Source organism: Heliangelus exortis, chromosome 1, assembly GCF_036169615.1.
Source record: "Heliangelus exortis chromosome 1, bHelExo1.hap1, whole genome shotgun sequence".
NCBI lineage: Eukaryota > Metazoa > Chordata > Aves > Apodiformes > Trochilidae > Heliangelus > Heliangelus exortis.
The window spans coordinates 59993332-60009424 of NC_092422.1; the positions used below are offsets into that span (position 1 = coordinate 59993332).

Sequence of the window (16093 nt, forward strand, 5' to 3'; positions counted from 1 at the left end):
CCTCTTCACATGTGGAATGGGAGAAATGTGGAAGGCAGGGCTTTATTGTTCACTGGTGGTATGGCCTAATTTTCATCCCCCTGGGGTTTGCCTATATTAGGAAAGGAACCGAATCTTAGGTTTATGGCCAGCCTCAGCCATAAACCTGCAACAGGAGGGATCTGAGAATCAGCTATGGGATTCGCTGTCTTCAGCTGCTGGGAAAGCTGGGCCCCAGTATCACTGGGGAGGGCATCTGATCCCTGCTCAGCTCTCTTGAAAGAAAACTCCCATGACTTTGATGTTTTCACCTGTGCTGGAGCTCCAGCTCCCACAGTGAGCAGCGTGGGAAAAGTTGCAGGATTCTGCAGTATTGCTCTGCCCAGGCTCACAGGCTGCAAAACCTGCAGAGCTGCAGCTTTCCACCTCTTTCCACCTCTTTTTTCCATCTGTACAGCCTGGCCAGCAAGGCAAAGGATAAATGGGAGTCCGGCTCCTTATGGGTCTGTTCTTCTCTTTCTGATGCTTCTGAAGTCACCGTAGTAGGGATTAGATGGCAATTTTTGCCTTTGTGTTGCACAGAGAAAGAGGTGATGACACTGAATTCCTGGAGGAAGGTTTAGTTCATGGAGCCTGTGCCTATCACCTTCTAGTGCTGTGCAATGATTAGAACTCCCAATACATTCTAAACAAAACTACAAGAGATGCAAATAAATTGATAGACTAAAGCCACATGACCTATAATCTTCACCACTTCCCTGCCTTGGCAAAAGAAAAGGAGAGGGAAATAGAACAGTTAAAGACATTACAGAGAGCACAACAGCATAAAGTATTTCCTTTTATGTGTCTGCAGAGTAGGGGTTACTTACAGGCAGAATTGAAAATAAAAGTCTGGGGGAACTCTGCTAGCAACATTTTTAGAAGGTAAAGTCTCAGGAATTAACTTACTTCATGACCTTCCTGATTTCATAACCACCTACACTAACTGAAGTACCTGCCTAGGAACATTAGAGTAACTTACCTTATGGAATTCTGTATGTCCCCCCAAAATAAAAGACAGTAAAGAAAAGAGCAGTCAGGCAATCCTCTGCTGTTGAGGATTAGCTCTGTTATTAGTGATTTACAATATTTTCAGAGCCAGTTAATGTTTGATTACTGAAGTCGTATGGAGGTCTTAGTGAGTGGCTTGGCTTTAATTTCTGCTTCAGCTTCTTTGACTTTCCCATTGCTCAGGGCTTCCATATGAAGTGTTTTTTCCTTAAGTTTGAAACCAAACTTTTCTTGTAAGTACCTGAGTACAGATTGACGTGACTTTGAAAATTCTGACCTCTGCTTTCTAAATGTTAGATATTTAGGTTCTTTATTTATGACTAGGTTTAGTTATAAGCCAGTTTTGGATTGCTTTTTCAGCCACAAACCATCTACTTTTATTGAATTTCATCTCAATATAATTTATTTTTCATCTCGTATTCCAGGCTGCCAGCTATTTATTTCTGTGTATGCTTTATCTCACTTCAATCCCCTAAAACAGTCTCAGTGATGTCACTCACAGCATTGCCATTCATAAGCAGACCATGGCTGTGGGAAAGGGAATGCATTGGGAGAAATCCCAGCTGGACTCAGTGGCAAGAAATAGATACATATATATACATTTTTTTAAACACTTCTTATTTCAGGATCGATCTTGTAGTCTGTTTTATACACATCGTGGGTATTTTTATAACATGTCATTAAGTATTAAATTAAAAAAAAAAGCTGTTGCTAGCTATGAGCAGCAGTCCTTTGCATGGACCAGTAAGCTGACACCCACAGCAACATATGTCAGGAATACATATGGTCTCCCACTGCACCAGATTTTACTCACTCACAAGCAGAAGGGGTGATGTTGGTAAAACCTCCCCTCCCCATGCTCTCCTCTCCTCAGAAACCTGGTGGTTTTGTTCATCACCTCTTACTGTAAATCTGTCTTGAGATGCATGAACAACTGTAATAGTCCTGTTATATAAAGTAGAAAGGTTCTTTGAAACAAACAAACAAAATATTACTTTATTGTCCAGATTTTGTTTGCTATGAGGACAGAGGCTGACTGCACAGCAGTTTAAGTCAAAGCTATTTTTTAAGGTAAAAAAACTGACATTCAAATGTAAATACAAGTTCAATTGCTCTTCTAAACAATAACTATGTTTTAGAAATGAAACAGCATTTAGACTCCAAGAAAGCTATAACTAAGATACAATTTATAAATAAAAACATTTATAAAGCAAAACCTGACCAAACTTCAGTAATAAATTTCTTTCCCAATATCTTTATTGGATTCCTACAATATTACTTGCAGGCATCTAGGAATATAAACCACTCTTTGCACAGCTATATTACAGCCATCAGTCTTTTTTTCTGCTTAAAATAGAGTTGTTTCCATATGTTGGGCTGTAGCACCTCAGGATGTCTCTGCCTGAGCTGCATCTATGTCTTTGTAGATTATGTAAGTGTCATGATTATTGGAACCAGAATTAATAATGTGATCAGGATGAAAAGCTGGATGTGCAGAGGAACAACTGACATTGCAGTTATGGTTTACTGCTGGAGTAGGAAATCTCATAGTAGCAGCTATGAGATTTTGCTCACACAAACCCAACATGAGCTGAACTTCTGCAGAAGCTGACATTTTTGGTTCCTCTTGTAGTGCAGGTGCACAAATTGGCACCTTCTTCTAAGCCACATCTAAAGAAAAAAATCTTGGCTCATAATAATTATGCCAAATTATTAAATTTGATAATAAGCTTAAAATATGCATATTTACTAACTCCCACCTAGGCATATTTAAAAGACCATCATCATGCTCTAGCTCAAGCACTGATTTTGCCACAACAGGCACCCATTCCCATGCAACTCAACGAAAATTCGTCTCAAACTCCAGAGCTGAAGTTGTTCTTTCTTGTGCACAGGAGAGGCTGTGTGTGCATGAGTGTGTGTGTGTGTGTGTGTGTGTGTGTGTACGTGTGTGTTTGCTTCTGCTGAGCAAAGGATGGATGCTGAGATTGCCTCCTCACCCGTCCTGCTCTGCGGGATGCTGCATGACTTCCTACCTTGGGAGGCTCTGCTTCCTTTCACAGCCAGGGAAAAAAACATGAGTTTAACAGTACCAACCAACTGAAAGATCCAGTAGGCAGAACTACTTCCATGGCTACATATTTCAGATGAAGGAAAAAGAGAGTCTGATAAACCTTGCTTAGGGAGGAGACGAGCTGAAGCTTGTTAGATAAACTCCAGGTAGACAAAACAGCAAGGCTGGCCTGTGTTAAATGAATGACAGCATAAGAAGAGCTATTGTTGACTTGTTGCAGCTTGCAGGAACTGCACAGAATTGCAATTGTCTGTACTTTGCCAGGGGGGCAGCAAGAATAGGCATAAACTGGGTAGATGTGGACATGAAGGAAAGTACTGGGCTACAGCACTGGCAATTTGCTTGCTGCCCACAGCTGTCCAGCCACGATGAGTAAATATACAGGCCAAGACCAAGGGTGATTTCAAGGGTCTTCAGTTTTGTGGAGAACCACAGAAAATTTAACAAATTACCTTCTTTACATGAAGCTGATATCTGTATCTTCTGATATCTAGTTGCTTTGCTGCTATCTTGTAGTTTCTGCAGCTTGTGACTAATTCTTCTGAGAAAGAAATCTGTCTCAGAAAGCGAACAGAGTATTTCTGTAATCTGTCTGCAATTTACATAATATAAAAACCATCTTAATTAACAAATTAGTATATTTAAACTTTATGAAAACTGTTCTTCAGCTTGAAAAGAAACCCAAGAATTACAATAAGTGAATCTGTTTCCTTCCAACAAAAGAGGTTTGAAAAGCGTTTTGTCGTTGTTAAAGAAAATGTCTTTTGAAAACATCTGCAACTCATACTCTGTGGCCACTTCAGGAGTGTACATTTCTCATTCACTACAGGCAGCCACATTTTATGTTAGGTAATATTTTATTTGTCTTCTTAGAAAACATTTCTCTTAATTTGAAGAATATGTGTATTGCTTTGTTCTTAATCGTGGAACACTTCTCAGACCATCCCAGACCACTTGATTTCCTGTCAAGTTTACCTGGTGGGTTTCATTTCTCATAATATTTACTGGATAAAAAGAGTAGCATGGTTCATGGTTAGTTCTCAGCTATTGCAGCTGCCAGACAAGTTTTTGGAACTCTGTGCTGTGAACACCTTAACAGATGACTGGGCCAGTCTTCTGCCTTTAGGTCTGCTGAATTTATTGTCACTATGGCTTTTTTCCATAGAGAGTTAATACAAAGCAGGAGAGATTTCATACCCCTTCCCAGCCAGAAAATGTTTTTCAGTGTTTGTTAATTGTCATTGTTTGCATCATTTCCTTACCAATTATATTAAAGATTATTTGAGAATGAAGAGATTGTTTTCTAATGTTTTTATTCGGTTTGGGGATGCAATGCCAACACCATCCAGTATGAAAGCATTGCTCCCAGTAATATTCAGTATTGTCTGGGATTGTCAAAAAGTGTTAACTTATGACTTGGTTTAGTGCTTTGAAAACTTGGTGTATGGCACCATCTGAAAGATTATTATGAAATTTTCACCTTAATTGTAGATTTTAACATGTAAACCCTTATTGGAAAATCTCACACCTCTGCCACCCTGAGGTGTTCCTTTAAGTTCTTCATTTCACTGTTTTTGTGGATTCTGATTCTATATCAGAATACAGATTTGGGCTGACAGAAGGAATCATAATAAAGGTGCTGCCCAGCCAGATTGCAGGAAAATCTGGTATTTCCTTTTATGATAGTGCAGCTTCACACTATCACTTCCCACCTTTCCTAGTTTTCCTGAGGGGTCATGAGAGTTTGCATATCATCAGAGTTTGAGGGTGATCCTGCTAACGAAGGATGTTTGTGAGAAGCACTGATTTGGTGAACCCACCAGCTGGGACTTGGGGTCTGCAAATAATGGAGAAAGGGTTGTAAACAGCTTGAGTCAGCATCTGGCTCCTGGGAAGCTTTCTGCTACCTAGGACAGAGCTGTAATACAGGACTCTATGTATAATGGTTGGCTCCGTGTGTGTGTTTGAAGGTGCTTGTGGTTTTTTTAAGTTCATAACTGTTCAGTAGCTTTGGCCTCTTCCCTTTCCTCTAGATGATATGAAAAAAATCTAACAAAATTTTCAACAGGATAGAAATGCAACCAAGCTAAGCAAAGGCTCCATTCACTTGGGCCAGGCTCTTGCTTTGACTTGAGAAAGTAACAGTGAAAGCTGATGGCATTTTTGTTGATGTTGCAGGTGCAGGGGCTTCCTCAGGCATTTCAGCCATTTTCCCAAGTACCTCTGGCACAAGCACTTTCTCACCTTACCAGCACGCCCACAAAGGTAAGAATGCATTCACAAATTTAATTTAGCAGCCTTTTGTTTTGAAAATAGCATCAACAAAATGCACTCGAACTAAAAATATCTGCTGTGAATTTCGTATATCCAGATTTCTCAAACTGCTATTAAAAATAATTTAGAACTAAATTTTTTTTTTCTTGGTTAATCAGCACTGCTGTTTTAGTCATATGGACTTGAAATGGGTTTGAACTGCACTCAGTAATGCCAGCAGCAGTAAATTTAGCTCATTATTTGTAGCCATATAGAAATGGCACTATGCCTCAACATAGCTTAGCTCAGAGTGGTGGAAATCATTTAATGCACAAATATGACCAATCTATTATTGAGCTAACCTAAACATTTCTCCAGCATGATCATTAGATTTTAAAAAATGTGTGAACCTGAGAAGACACAACAGGAAAGATGCAGTTAATGAGGTACTGATGATGCTGATTTTCCTGGTATTCTTTTGAACCATTGTGAGCATCATGTTTTCAGGAAAATTAAAGTTTTCATGCCTTTTAGCATACCTGTCATTTCCTGCATCCTTTTGTGGCCTTTCAATACCAGTCTTTTGCATTTAAATTCTGCTTCTAAATATCTTTTCACATATGTTATTTTAAATTCACCTTCTAGCCATGCTACATTTTAAGTCTTATTTAGAAAAACATCAGTCCTTCCACATAAGCATTGTGTTCTCCATTTTACTGCAAAGCTTTTGAGGCATCCATAGTTATCAGCAGTCACTTTAGCTGTTGTCCTGGTATGTTTTTGTTTGGGTTTTTTTTTTTTAATTTCTTTCTTTTCAATGCTGTTTTAAAAAATAAAGTGTTAGACAAATAGCTTCTCCTACTTAAATGTAGCGTCCTATATTATTAGCATAATAATATATGCTAATTTCCTACACCTTTGTATTTGATGGTTCATGTCACCAAATATTTTTATGAATACTTTTAACTGCTTATGGCGACATAAATGTCATGATTTTAAAATAACTGTTAATTAGCTTGCCTTTGAGATCTTACACTGAGTTTTTCAATGCTCAGCTGGTAACCAAGACTAAATTAGTGTGTGTTTGTGTAAGTGTAGACCAGACTGCAAACTTAACTACTCTCAATCCTGAGTTGCTCCTTTAGGAAAATATTTTGTTATTTATTCCAGCAGATCTTTCAGGACAAGGACACCTGGCTACAGCTCTTATAATTGCAATGTCTACCATCTTCATAATGGCTATTGCCATCGTCCTCATCATCATGTTTTACATTGTGAAAACAAAACCTTCTGCTCAAGGTAATTGGTCAGCACATAAAATTTTAGTGGCAAATGCTATTTTTAGATAGCTTCTGAGAATAATTAGTGTTATATTTTTATATTCTAGCCTGTTGCAAGAGCCACTCGGTAAAAAATGTAGAGGCTCAGGCTAACACGCAAGAAGAGAAGAAAGAAGTGCAAGGTATAAATTACTTTAGTTTTTACTGTTGGGGTTTTTTTTTGGTTGGTTGTATTTTTGGGGGGGGGGCGGGGCTGTTGCTTTGGTTTTTTGTTTTGTTTTGTTTTTTCCAAGACAACATTGGGCTTAAATTAATTACAATTACAGCTTCTCCTTTGAATTATATGAAACCCATGTCAGTTTACTGGAGGATTGTGTATAGTAGCTTTTGTACCTCCAGTATGTCACTTAATGCTCTGATAGCAACTTCAAAGGTAGCAGAGAGATTTATGTTTGCAGTAAGGTTGCCAGCAGAACCAGCTCCTGAGACAAAACAGTGGTTTGGAATCTCATTGCCAATTCAAATTTCTCTAATTGTCTATCTACAGATAATGTTGTGATATTCGCTGAGAAAGAAGAGTTTGAAAAACTTACAGCAACTCCAGCTAAAGCTGTTAAAAGGTGGGTAAAAAAAAGATAGACATGCTTCCAGCTTTGCTGAAGGGGGGGAGGGCCATGGGCACTGATCATCCTCATACAGAAGAATACATGCAGAACAAACCAGAAGCAATTAAAACCAAGATTTTCAAGTCTGTCAGACCAAGGAGTAACCTGCCAGTGGTCAGATGCAGCTGTTGGAGTTTCTGGCAGAGCTAAGGTGACCACAGCCACCTTATCTTAAATCCTTACCTTGAGCATGACTTGCTCCAGGTCACAGCCCACTCAGCCCCTTGTGCTCCCCCTCTGCTTTCAACCTTGTATAGCAAGAACTGGGAATTACTTGGGTATGCTTGTACTTTGCTGCAGCAGGGAAAAAAAATGGATGTATTAGTTGGCTTTTCCTCCTTTGGTTTCTGAGAGAGGATGACAGATGTTACCAAGGAGAAATGTGTGTCCTCTGCACTCCCTCCACGACCAGTTCATCAACCCTTGGGCCTCCACCTCCTCCTCTGAAAGGTGCATTTTTGGGACCTGTCACATGCATGCCTTTGGGAAGTTTCCCCTTCATTTTCAGGCAGGGGAATATAGCAGTAAAAATATTTTCAGGCAGTAAAAATAGCTGCTCTGGGTCTGAAAGAAACTCCGTACCCACAGAGTCATCCAGGTGGCACAGTGTGGTAGGATCTTCACCTTGTGTCTGCCAAACCTGGCTGGGTAATATGATTAGAGGTGGAATAAACACTGCCCTCCATGGAAATTCCTTCTGTAAAAGGATTCTTGCAAGACTTGGTTGACTGTGTACCTTGGCATTCCACATGCAGGTGAATGCAGTTCCATTCACAGGATTTCAGAGGAAAGGCATTTTAAAAAAATGAAACACGCTTTTATTCCATTACTCTAGAAGAGCAAAAAGGACATGATTGCAGCCAACTCATGGGAGGCTTCACTAGGATAACACCATCTTTCATTTTCCAGTGAAAATGATGCATCTTCCGAGAATGAACGGCTTTTAAGTCGCAGCATGGATAGTGATGAAGAAGCTGCAGTTGACAAACAAGGGACTCCAGAGAGATGCTTGTTATCTTTAGTGCATTTGGCCAGAGATAAATCTTCTACAAGCAATAAATCAACAGGGGTAAGGCTATTTTGAGATTTTTAAATGGAGAGGATTTTTCTTTCTGGTTTTTGTATTGGTTTTTTTTTTTGGTTAGCTTTTCTTTTTTAAAAAAATCAACCCAAACAAATAGAATACAAACTATCACCCTCAAAAATGCTTTATAGTGCAGACCAGACTAATTTACAAGACTTCCTCCAGCAAATTTATAGTAGAATCTCTTCTGCATAGTGGCATCTATCATCTGTCTATCTGTCTGTCTGTCTATCTATCTATCTGTTTATCTCACAGAATCATAGGATACTTTGTGTTGTTCAGAGCTGAAAAACAGATTTCCTACAAGAGTACTGACTTTGTTTTTTGGAGTATTATATTTTACAGTCTAAAGAAAGAGAGGAAAAAGTAACAGTAAAACTCCAGTTACCTAATGCTAGCATAACTAACCCTGATGCTACATTTACCACGGAAAATCCAAGACAGTAAAATAATTTGAGGCTATGTCTGGTTTCATATGGCAGCAGAGCATTCGAGTGCCTTGACCTAGTAGCAGCTGTATTTCCATGCCCACAGACTTTTCAGTTCTATCTGGTGCTTGGTTTTTGTGTATAATTTTGGAAAACACACACGTGCTTTGAAGGCCACTCCTGTGCTGTGAAGGACACTGTAACCCCCAGTTTGTTCTGCTGTGGAAATTCCTTCACTTCTTCCTGCTGAGCATGCACTGCTCAGGGTGTTTTATCTCACTTGGAGTATTTCAAGGCATAGTTAAGGCCACACCTCACCCACACAGCTTTTTAGTTTATAATAACATGAAATTATCCTTAAAGAGAAAGCATCTGCTCAAATACTTTTTATGTGTATCGTATTTAAAAGATAATTCAAAAATGGCAATACTTAGGATAAAATTGCACCATTAATATCAAACATCATATAGCTTCCAGGAATAAAAATGTTTAAAAATGCATTTTTTCATGTTTTAAATTACTGGGACGGTTCAGATCAAACTACTCAGCTGAGACCAAATACACAAAGTCTCAACACAAGAGAAATATTTTTCTAGTTGCGGACAGTTAAAAACCATCTGAAAATAGCTTACTACTTCAATGCTCACATTTTAAAATTCAGTTTTCTGAGGTCTCTCCAAATACCCAACTTCACTGTACTTCTGTATATGTATATGGGTTGGCTTGAAATTGGGTAATACAAGATGGGTATGCATGAAAACAGAACATTTTAATAAGAAGTGGCTTCTAAAGACCACAATAGATATATTCTCCAGAGTGATTTATATAGACAGCTCATAAGCCCATCTGAAGCATGAACTATTTCTTCTAGACCCTCTGTTCTAAGATACTCCTCATGGACTGAAGCCTTCTGAGAAAGCTCAAGACAAAGTTTGCAATGAAAGTGCAGATTCCATCAAGATTGTCTGCTCCATACTTAAGTTTTCACAGTTAAGGCAGTTGCTAGAAGTTAGAAAAGAAGTTATTTGCCTCAGGCTGTAGATTAAGTAACATTTCTAGTATGGAAAAGAGTATTAAGTAGCTGTTGGATGACAGTAGAGAAAGTGAAACACCTAAGGTGGCAATGGATTAATGGATTAAATTATACCAAAAATACCTGAAGGACAGTCAGTGTCTGTAGTGCATTGCCTTGTGATACAACACTTGCACAGCATCCTTGAGAGCAGCTTTGCTCGGGTGGAGCAGCCACTTCATGTTCTCCAGCTGCAAGGCTACTAAGCCAAGCTTTGGATGTGCCTTGCCCTTCAGAGCCCCCCCCAAAAAATGAGGAAAATCTTTCCACAAAACAAAATCGTGAAAGCAGAGCTTTTTTTCCTAGCCTGGTGTGCAGTGGGAAGTGGCACATTTGTGGAGATAATGCGGGAGTCGCACAGCTTCTCAGAAAGCTCAGTCCTAATGAAAGCTGGCAGAGGGATGATAATTCTAGTCCCTGAGAACTCATGACATTCTGAGAGTTGGTTTTGGTCCATGTTGGATCCAAAGCCAAGCCCTGGGAATTTTTTTGCTAAATGAGTATATATCGAAACACCCATTTTTAGCTTGGAAAATGTCAGGTTTTCAGTGCAAGTTTATTTTTTACTAGAAAATTAGTAGAGCACCGTGGACCTCAGATTTCCCCTGTCTAAAGCTTCACTGATTTATTTATTCATTTGCACTATCTGTAAAATTTTTAAGATTGAACCAGGCAATGTGTCATGAAAGAAAATACATTTGATTAGTAGTACACTAAGCAAGTCCACATCAAATAATAGAAAGGGACATCTCCACTACAGTCCTCTGAGATTACTGGAAGAAGGCAATTGCAGTCTGAATTTAATTCCCTGTGGCCAGTCCTGTCCTGGTTTACCAGGACATCCCCTCATTAATTGCCTGTGTGGGTGGTATTGAATTTGTCTTCATTGTCAGGAGTTTGTTTCAGTCCGAAAGAGAATTAAAATATGCAAACACTTGGAACAGAAAAATAACTGATGTAGAAAAAAGATTGGAGATGGAAAGATCTCTAGCAGTAGAAAGTGAAATCAGAAATAGGTTTATGCTTCACAGAATAATTGCTGTGTCCTTCGAGTCTTTGAAAGGGACTCTTGAGGACATGATGTGTTAAACCCTAGTGCCGTGAAATCAGAATCTGCCACAGGTTTTACACTGCTATCTGATAATTTTTTAATCCCGTGACTGAAAAATTAATAAAATAACTTCTTCTCCTTTAGATTCAAAGTCGAAGGAAAAAGATACTTGATGTGTATGCTAATGTATGCGACGTTGCAGAAGGTGAGTGTACAAAACTTCCATCTACACAAACAAAATTAGATGGCAAGTGTTTGCTGTAAAATAAGAAAGGCCTCAGCCTTCCTATGGAAAGGAGAACATCCCAGCCCTGAAAAGATCCTCTGCAGGTAGATTTCATAGAATCATAGAATTGGCTGGGTTGGAAAGGACCTCAGAGATCATCAAGTCCAACCCTTGATCCACTACCGCTGCAGTTACCAGACCATGGCACTGAGTGCCACATCCAGTCTCTTTTTAAATATCTCCAGGGATGGAGAATCCACCACTTCCCTGGGCAGCCCATTCCAATGTCTGATCACCCTCTCTGTAAAGAAATTCTTTCTAATGTCCAACCTAAATCTCTCCTGGCACAACTTGAGACCATGCACTCACTTGCCAGAAAGCATCATGGTGCCCTGACCCTAGAGATGCCCAGGTGGGAGTGATGGCTTCTCTCCAGGTGTGTTCCAGGCATTCCTGCCTATGGAGGGCAGGGAAGGTACTTCTGGGTCCTGTTGGGACATGCACATACACCAAGGTACTGAAAAGACTTTTGCTTTCCCCATCTAGAGGAAACATGTTTGATTTATTAGTTTAGATTCCTGGGTAAGAAATAGAAATTAGATCCAAATATGATAGTGTGATCTGGGGAGAGTCAGGACTGCACTTCTGTCACAAGTCTCTACCTACTCTGCTTCTCTCAATACAGTCTCGCTTCTCATGACAAAAGGTGGAGTTTTCATGTCAGTGTTTCAAGTGGTTTAGCTCTCCTTACCACTTGGACTACCTGAGCTGTTTTTGTAGAAAAGAGATGAAGTCATTACACCACAGAAGAGACGACACGACTACATTTACTACACACACACACAAAAGCATATGCATGTGCTTTTGAGTTTTCTGTGTTTCAGGGAGCTGTATTTCCCACCAAATTACTGCTGTTGAGTATGAAGCAAGAAAACTACTGATGCAACAGAGTGGTTTTGGAAAAATATTGTAGCTGATTATCTATTCTGTGGCCATGAACACAGAAAAATCGTCCAGGAAAAAAATAGCTTTTTCCCCACAGGATGAATGTTGAATCCTCTCTACATATTCAGTGTTAGTAATGACAGTCGAGCACTGACAAGGACTTTAATGCTTGCAAGCATCTGGCATCATTGCTTCACCTCACTCCTCACATTCCTGCAAGGGCAGCTTTCAATTACAGAGATGTGACAGCAGCTGCTGGTGACATACTCAGGGAAGGGTCAGACCTGTCTGTTGAGCTCCAGCACTGTACCTGAGGTGCAAAGGTGTATTAATGGAGCTGCTCACTAGGTAATATGGTTGCAAAATACTTTTTTTAACTGCTAGTAAATTGAAGGAAGGGGCAACTCCATGGGAATTCACAGAGCCCACCTAATACTTCTTTTCCAGACATTTTACCCTCATTGTTGTACCCTGCTGTCACTAGGAACAATTAGTTTGGTAATATACACTTATAATTTTGGAGCTGGATGGGGATCAAGGGTTGGACTTGATGCTCTCAGAGGTCCTTTCCAACCTGGCTGATTCTGTGACTCTGTGACTATCATTTAAAGATTTTAGCTTTACTTATTGCTAACAGTGTATACTGCGGAACTTGAATAAATACCTTAAATAGTAGAGACTCATACACAGAGCCTTCTAACAAGAAACACCTCACTTTGCAGGTCTGAGCCCTACGGAGCTGCCATTTGATTGCCTGGAGAAGACGAGCCGAATGCTCAGCTCAACCTACAACACAGAAAAAGCCATCGTGAAAACGTGGCGACACCTGGCCGAGAGCTTTGGACTGAAGAGGGATGAGATAGGTGGCATGACAGATGGCATGCAGCTATTTGATCGCATCAGTACAGCAGGTTACAGCATCCCAGAACTTCTCACTAAACTGGTGCAAATCGAGAGGTTGGATGCTGTCGAATCCTTGTGTGCAGATATCCTGGAGTGGGCACAAGCAATGCCTGCTCCGGAACCAGCAGGGACATCTTGACTTGCCTGCCTGGAACCTGCGCTTCCACGTCACCTCCAAGAACCATGATTCCAGCAAGCTCCACCTCAAAGACTTTGGACAAAAGACCAGTGATGTTCCTTCTACGTAATTGCTCCTGGTAACTCAGGGGAAGTTACTTTCTTTGACTTCTAAAAAAAAAAGTGAAGTTACACATCTACTGAAACAAGAGCATAAATCTTCCAAGAAGCTTGGTATGAAACATGTCATTAAACAAAATGATCATGGTAAACAGTTACAGGTAATAAGTGAACACACAAACATCCATTTTGCAGTCTGTGTATCACGTGCAGGTAACTCTGCTGATACCCTTCCCTTCAGGCCTTCAAGAAAGCCATTGAATTGCTCCCTGAAAATATTCCTGCCTCTTAGGGTTTCATTGAAGGGTTTAATAGTTACAGTCAAAAAAAGCAGCACCACAGATACAGTATCAATACGTGAGGCCCATACATTTCTATCAGCTCTAACACATTTAATATAAAATCAATTAAATTTTCTATACTTCCTACAGGTTTGTTGAATCTAGAAGTACATACATGGGTGTACATACACAGTCCTCAGCTTACCTAACTTTACCATATGAAAAAGAGTCAACATCATTTACAGATTGAAGTGCTTCAAAATGTTGTACATCACACATGTAAATGCACTTTTGCTCCAGACTGCCATTTCAGAAATGGAAAATTCAAAGTGCTGACTTGCTGACGATGAGCTGGTTACCAAGTGGGCAGTAAAAGTAGACAGTCACTCCTTGTAAGCTGGGAGTGACAAATCCTTCTCTTTGCCATTACAAAGTAAGAGGCAATGAAACCAGCTTGTCCATTGCCATGAAAAATGTATTCTTTCCAGTAGTGACATCTATACATCAAGTTATATTCCAAGCAGAGGAATTTCAGACAGCAGTGGTGCACGTTTGGCACTAAGACCAAAAGGAGTAGAATTCTTTAGAGAGAGGGGAAATGTCTCTCTCTTTAGGACAGAGAGATGCAGAGGAAAAAGTGTTTTTAAAAATACTATACTCCTGTGAATGTAGACTCTGAGCACAGAATCCACAGGTGAATACCAACTCCTCTGGAAGGTAAAGCATTATTATGAGTTCTTGTACAATGCAAATTGACCTTATTTTTTTTTTTCTTTCAACTAATGGCTGATTTTCATGCTTAAAAGCTCTCTAAAACTTGTTCATACCCTGAATCAGTAGCTGTTACCAAACCTGTTTTCTTAATTTATAGCTGAGTGATGACAGATTTCAACAAGTGCAACCACTAAATTAGGAGTGTCAGTTACAAAGCAATACTTCTAAAATTCCAAAACACATGACTGAACAAAATGGTGTAAAAAAGTATTAACTATTACCCTGAAGTTAACAGCAAGTATCCCATCACTTAGTACCTAGATCTTATCTATGATAGTATCATAATTGTGTGGAACATTTAGTATCACCCTTTAACATCTATATTTGCTACCTTTTTAGCAATTCATTTGTATAGCAGAGGAAGTACATACTGCAACATAAAATCTATCCCTTTCATTATCCTTCTTCCAATATTTCTTTCTTATTATAACACACTCTTCATTACCTTCCATATCCCAAATTTGATGAGAATTTTGACTTTTCTGTTAACAAGGCAGCAAGCTGTATTTACTTGAACATTTAACTAGCCAGCTGATGTTTAATTTAGGGATGAAATTCTTGCTGTCTTGAAATCAATGACAAATTCATACAAATTTCAACAGGCTTCAATAAGATTTCTAGATGTGCTGATAACTCGTCAATTTTCAATAAGATTTTCAAGACCCTGAATTTGCAGGTTAATACTCTTGCTACTAAAATAAAAAAGGGAAAAAGAAAAAAAAGAAAAAGGATACCAGGAAGATACTATTATTCTTGTGCCAGTATGTAACTACAGTGTTATTCGGTGGACTGCCTCCTATATTTCACGTGTCATTTAATAGTACACACCATTTATTTGTTTAGAAGAACATACAGGAATCCTCTTTTTTATGTTTATTGGGCCATGAAAAGTTAGAGTCTTGAAAATGATGGTGCCAATGTGAACACAGACTATTTAACATTATTTTATTTAGTATACAGTATTTTTATTGTTACACAAAAGATGTACAGAAATGAAAAAAAAATTCCTGTAGATCTTGCCAAAGCTTACTTTCTAATAATTTTGTTTAATGCTGTATATATAACTTATTATATTGTAAAGTATGAACATAAAATATGCTAATAAAAGATATAAAAAACATTTGTATTGGCCGTTTCTTTGATTAAATCATATATTGCCTTATAAATCTGTAATTAAATGAGTTAGCTAAGGGCTAGTAGGCACATTCCTGTGGTATGGGAGTGTCTCAGTAACATACATGAAGGAATCTGTATTCCTGTAGGATATTCCCTTCTCTGCGTCACACTTCAGAAACTTTTGAAGCAGAAACCATTATTCCTTTGTCAGTATAGTTTTGGTTTAGTATTTCACCTTGTAGGCACTATGAAAATGCTGAACTCCTTACAGCTCCTTGGAGAAACTGTGAAGTTTTTATGCATGTACTAAAAAAGCTGGCACAGACTGTGAGACCAGTGAGTAATCTCACAGGAGTAAATACTCTGCCATTAACTTGTTTTCATTTTGCATTCTGAAATTAGCAGTACTACACCACATTACCTGTGATCTTAAGGGGAAGCTGCCACTGCGTGACTGGATAATTATGTTCTTCCAGTCTTAGGCTGCACTGGTGATGCTGCCAGGAGAAGTGGTAGCTTCTACAAAAAAATAAAACACAACAGAGCACCAGTTTTCATCTCCCCCAGATTCTGGTGACTAAGCTAAGACTTTTGGAGTATTTCATAGAGATCAAATGCTTTCTAAATAGAAAAAAACACTGTTCTATTTAAAAAAAAAACCAACAAACAAAAAAC

General features: G+C 39.0%; 1 protein-coding gene across 3 annotated transcripts in view; it reads left to right on the forward strand.

Moving 5' to 3' along the window:
- The window catches only part of EDAR (ectodysplasin A receptor), a 76093-nt gene extending 60671 nt beyond the window's left edge, over nucleotides 1-15422 (forward strand). For 2 of the 3 annotated variants that reach the window (XM_071744322.1, XM_071744303.1), the window contains exons 6-12: nucleotides 5282-5368; nucleotides 6527-6655; nucleotides 6744-6818; nucleotides 7184-7256; nucleotides 8211-8370; nucleotides 11081-11141; nucleotides 12830-15422. In XM_071744322.1, the coding sequence (XP_071600423.1) occupies nucleotides 5282-5368; nucleotides 6527-6655; nucleotides 6744-6818; nucleotides 7184-7256; nucleotides 8211-8370; nucleotides 11081-11141; nucleotides 12830-13149 (905 nt within the window). In that variant the 3' untranslated portion in view covers nucleotides 13150-15422. The remainder of the gene's footprint in view (nucleotides 1-5281; nucleotides 5369-6526; nucleotides 6656-6743; nucleotides 6819-7183; nucleotides 7257-8210; nucleotides 8371-11080; nucleotides 11142-12829) is intronic. The other variant, XM_071744311.1, reaches the window with a different exon arrangement.
- The last annotated feature ends 671 nt before the right edge of the window (nucleotides 15423-16093 follow it).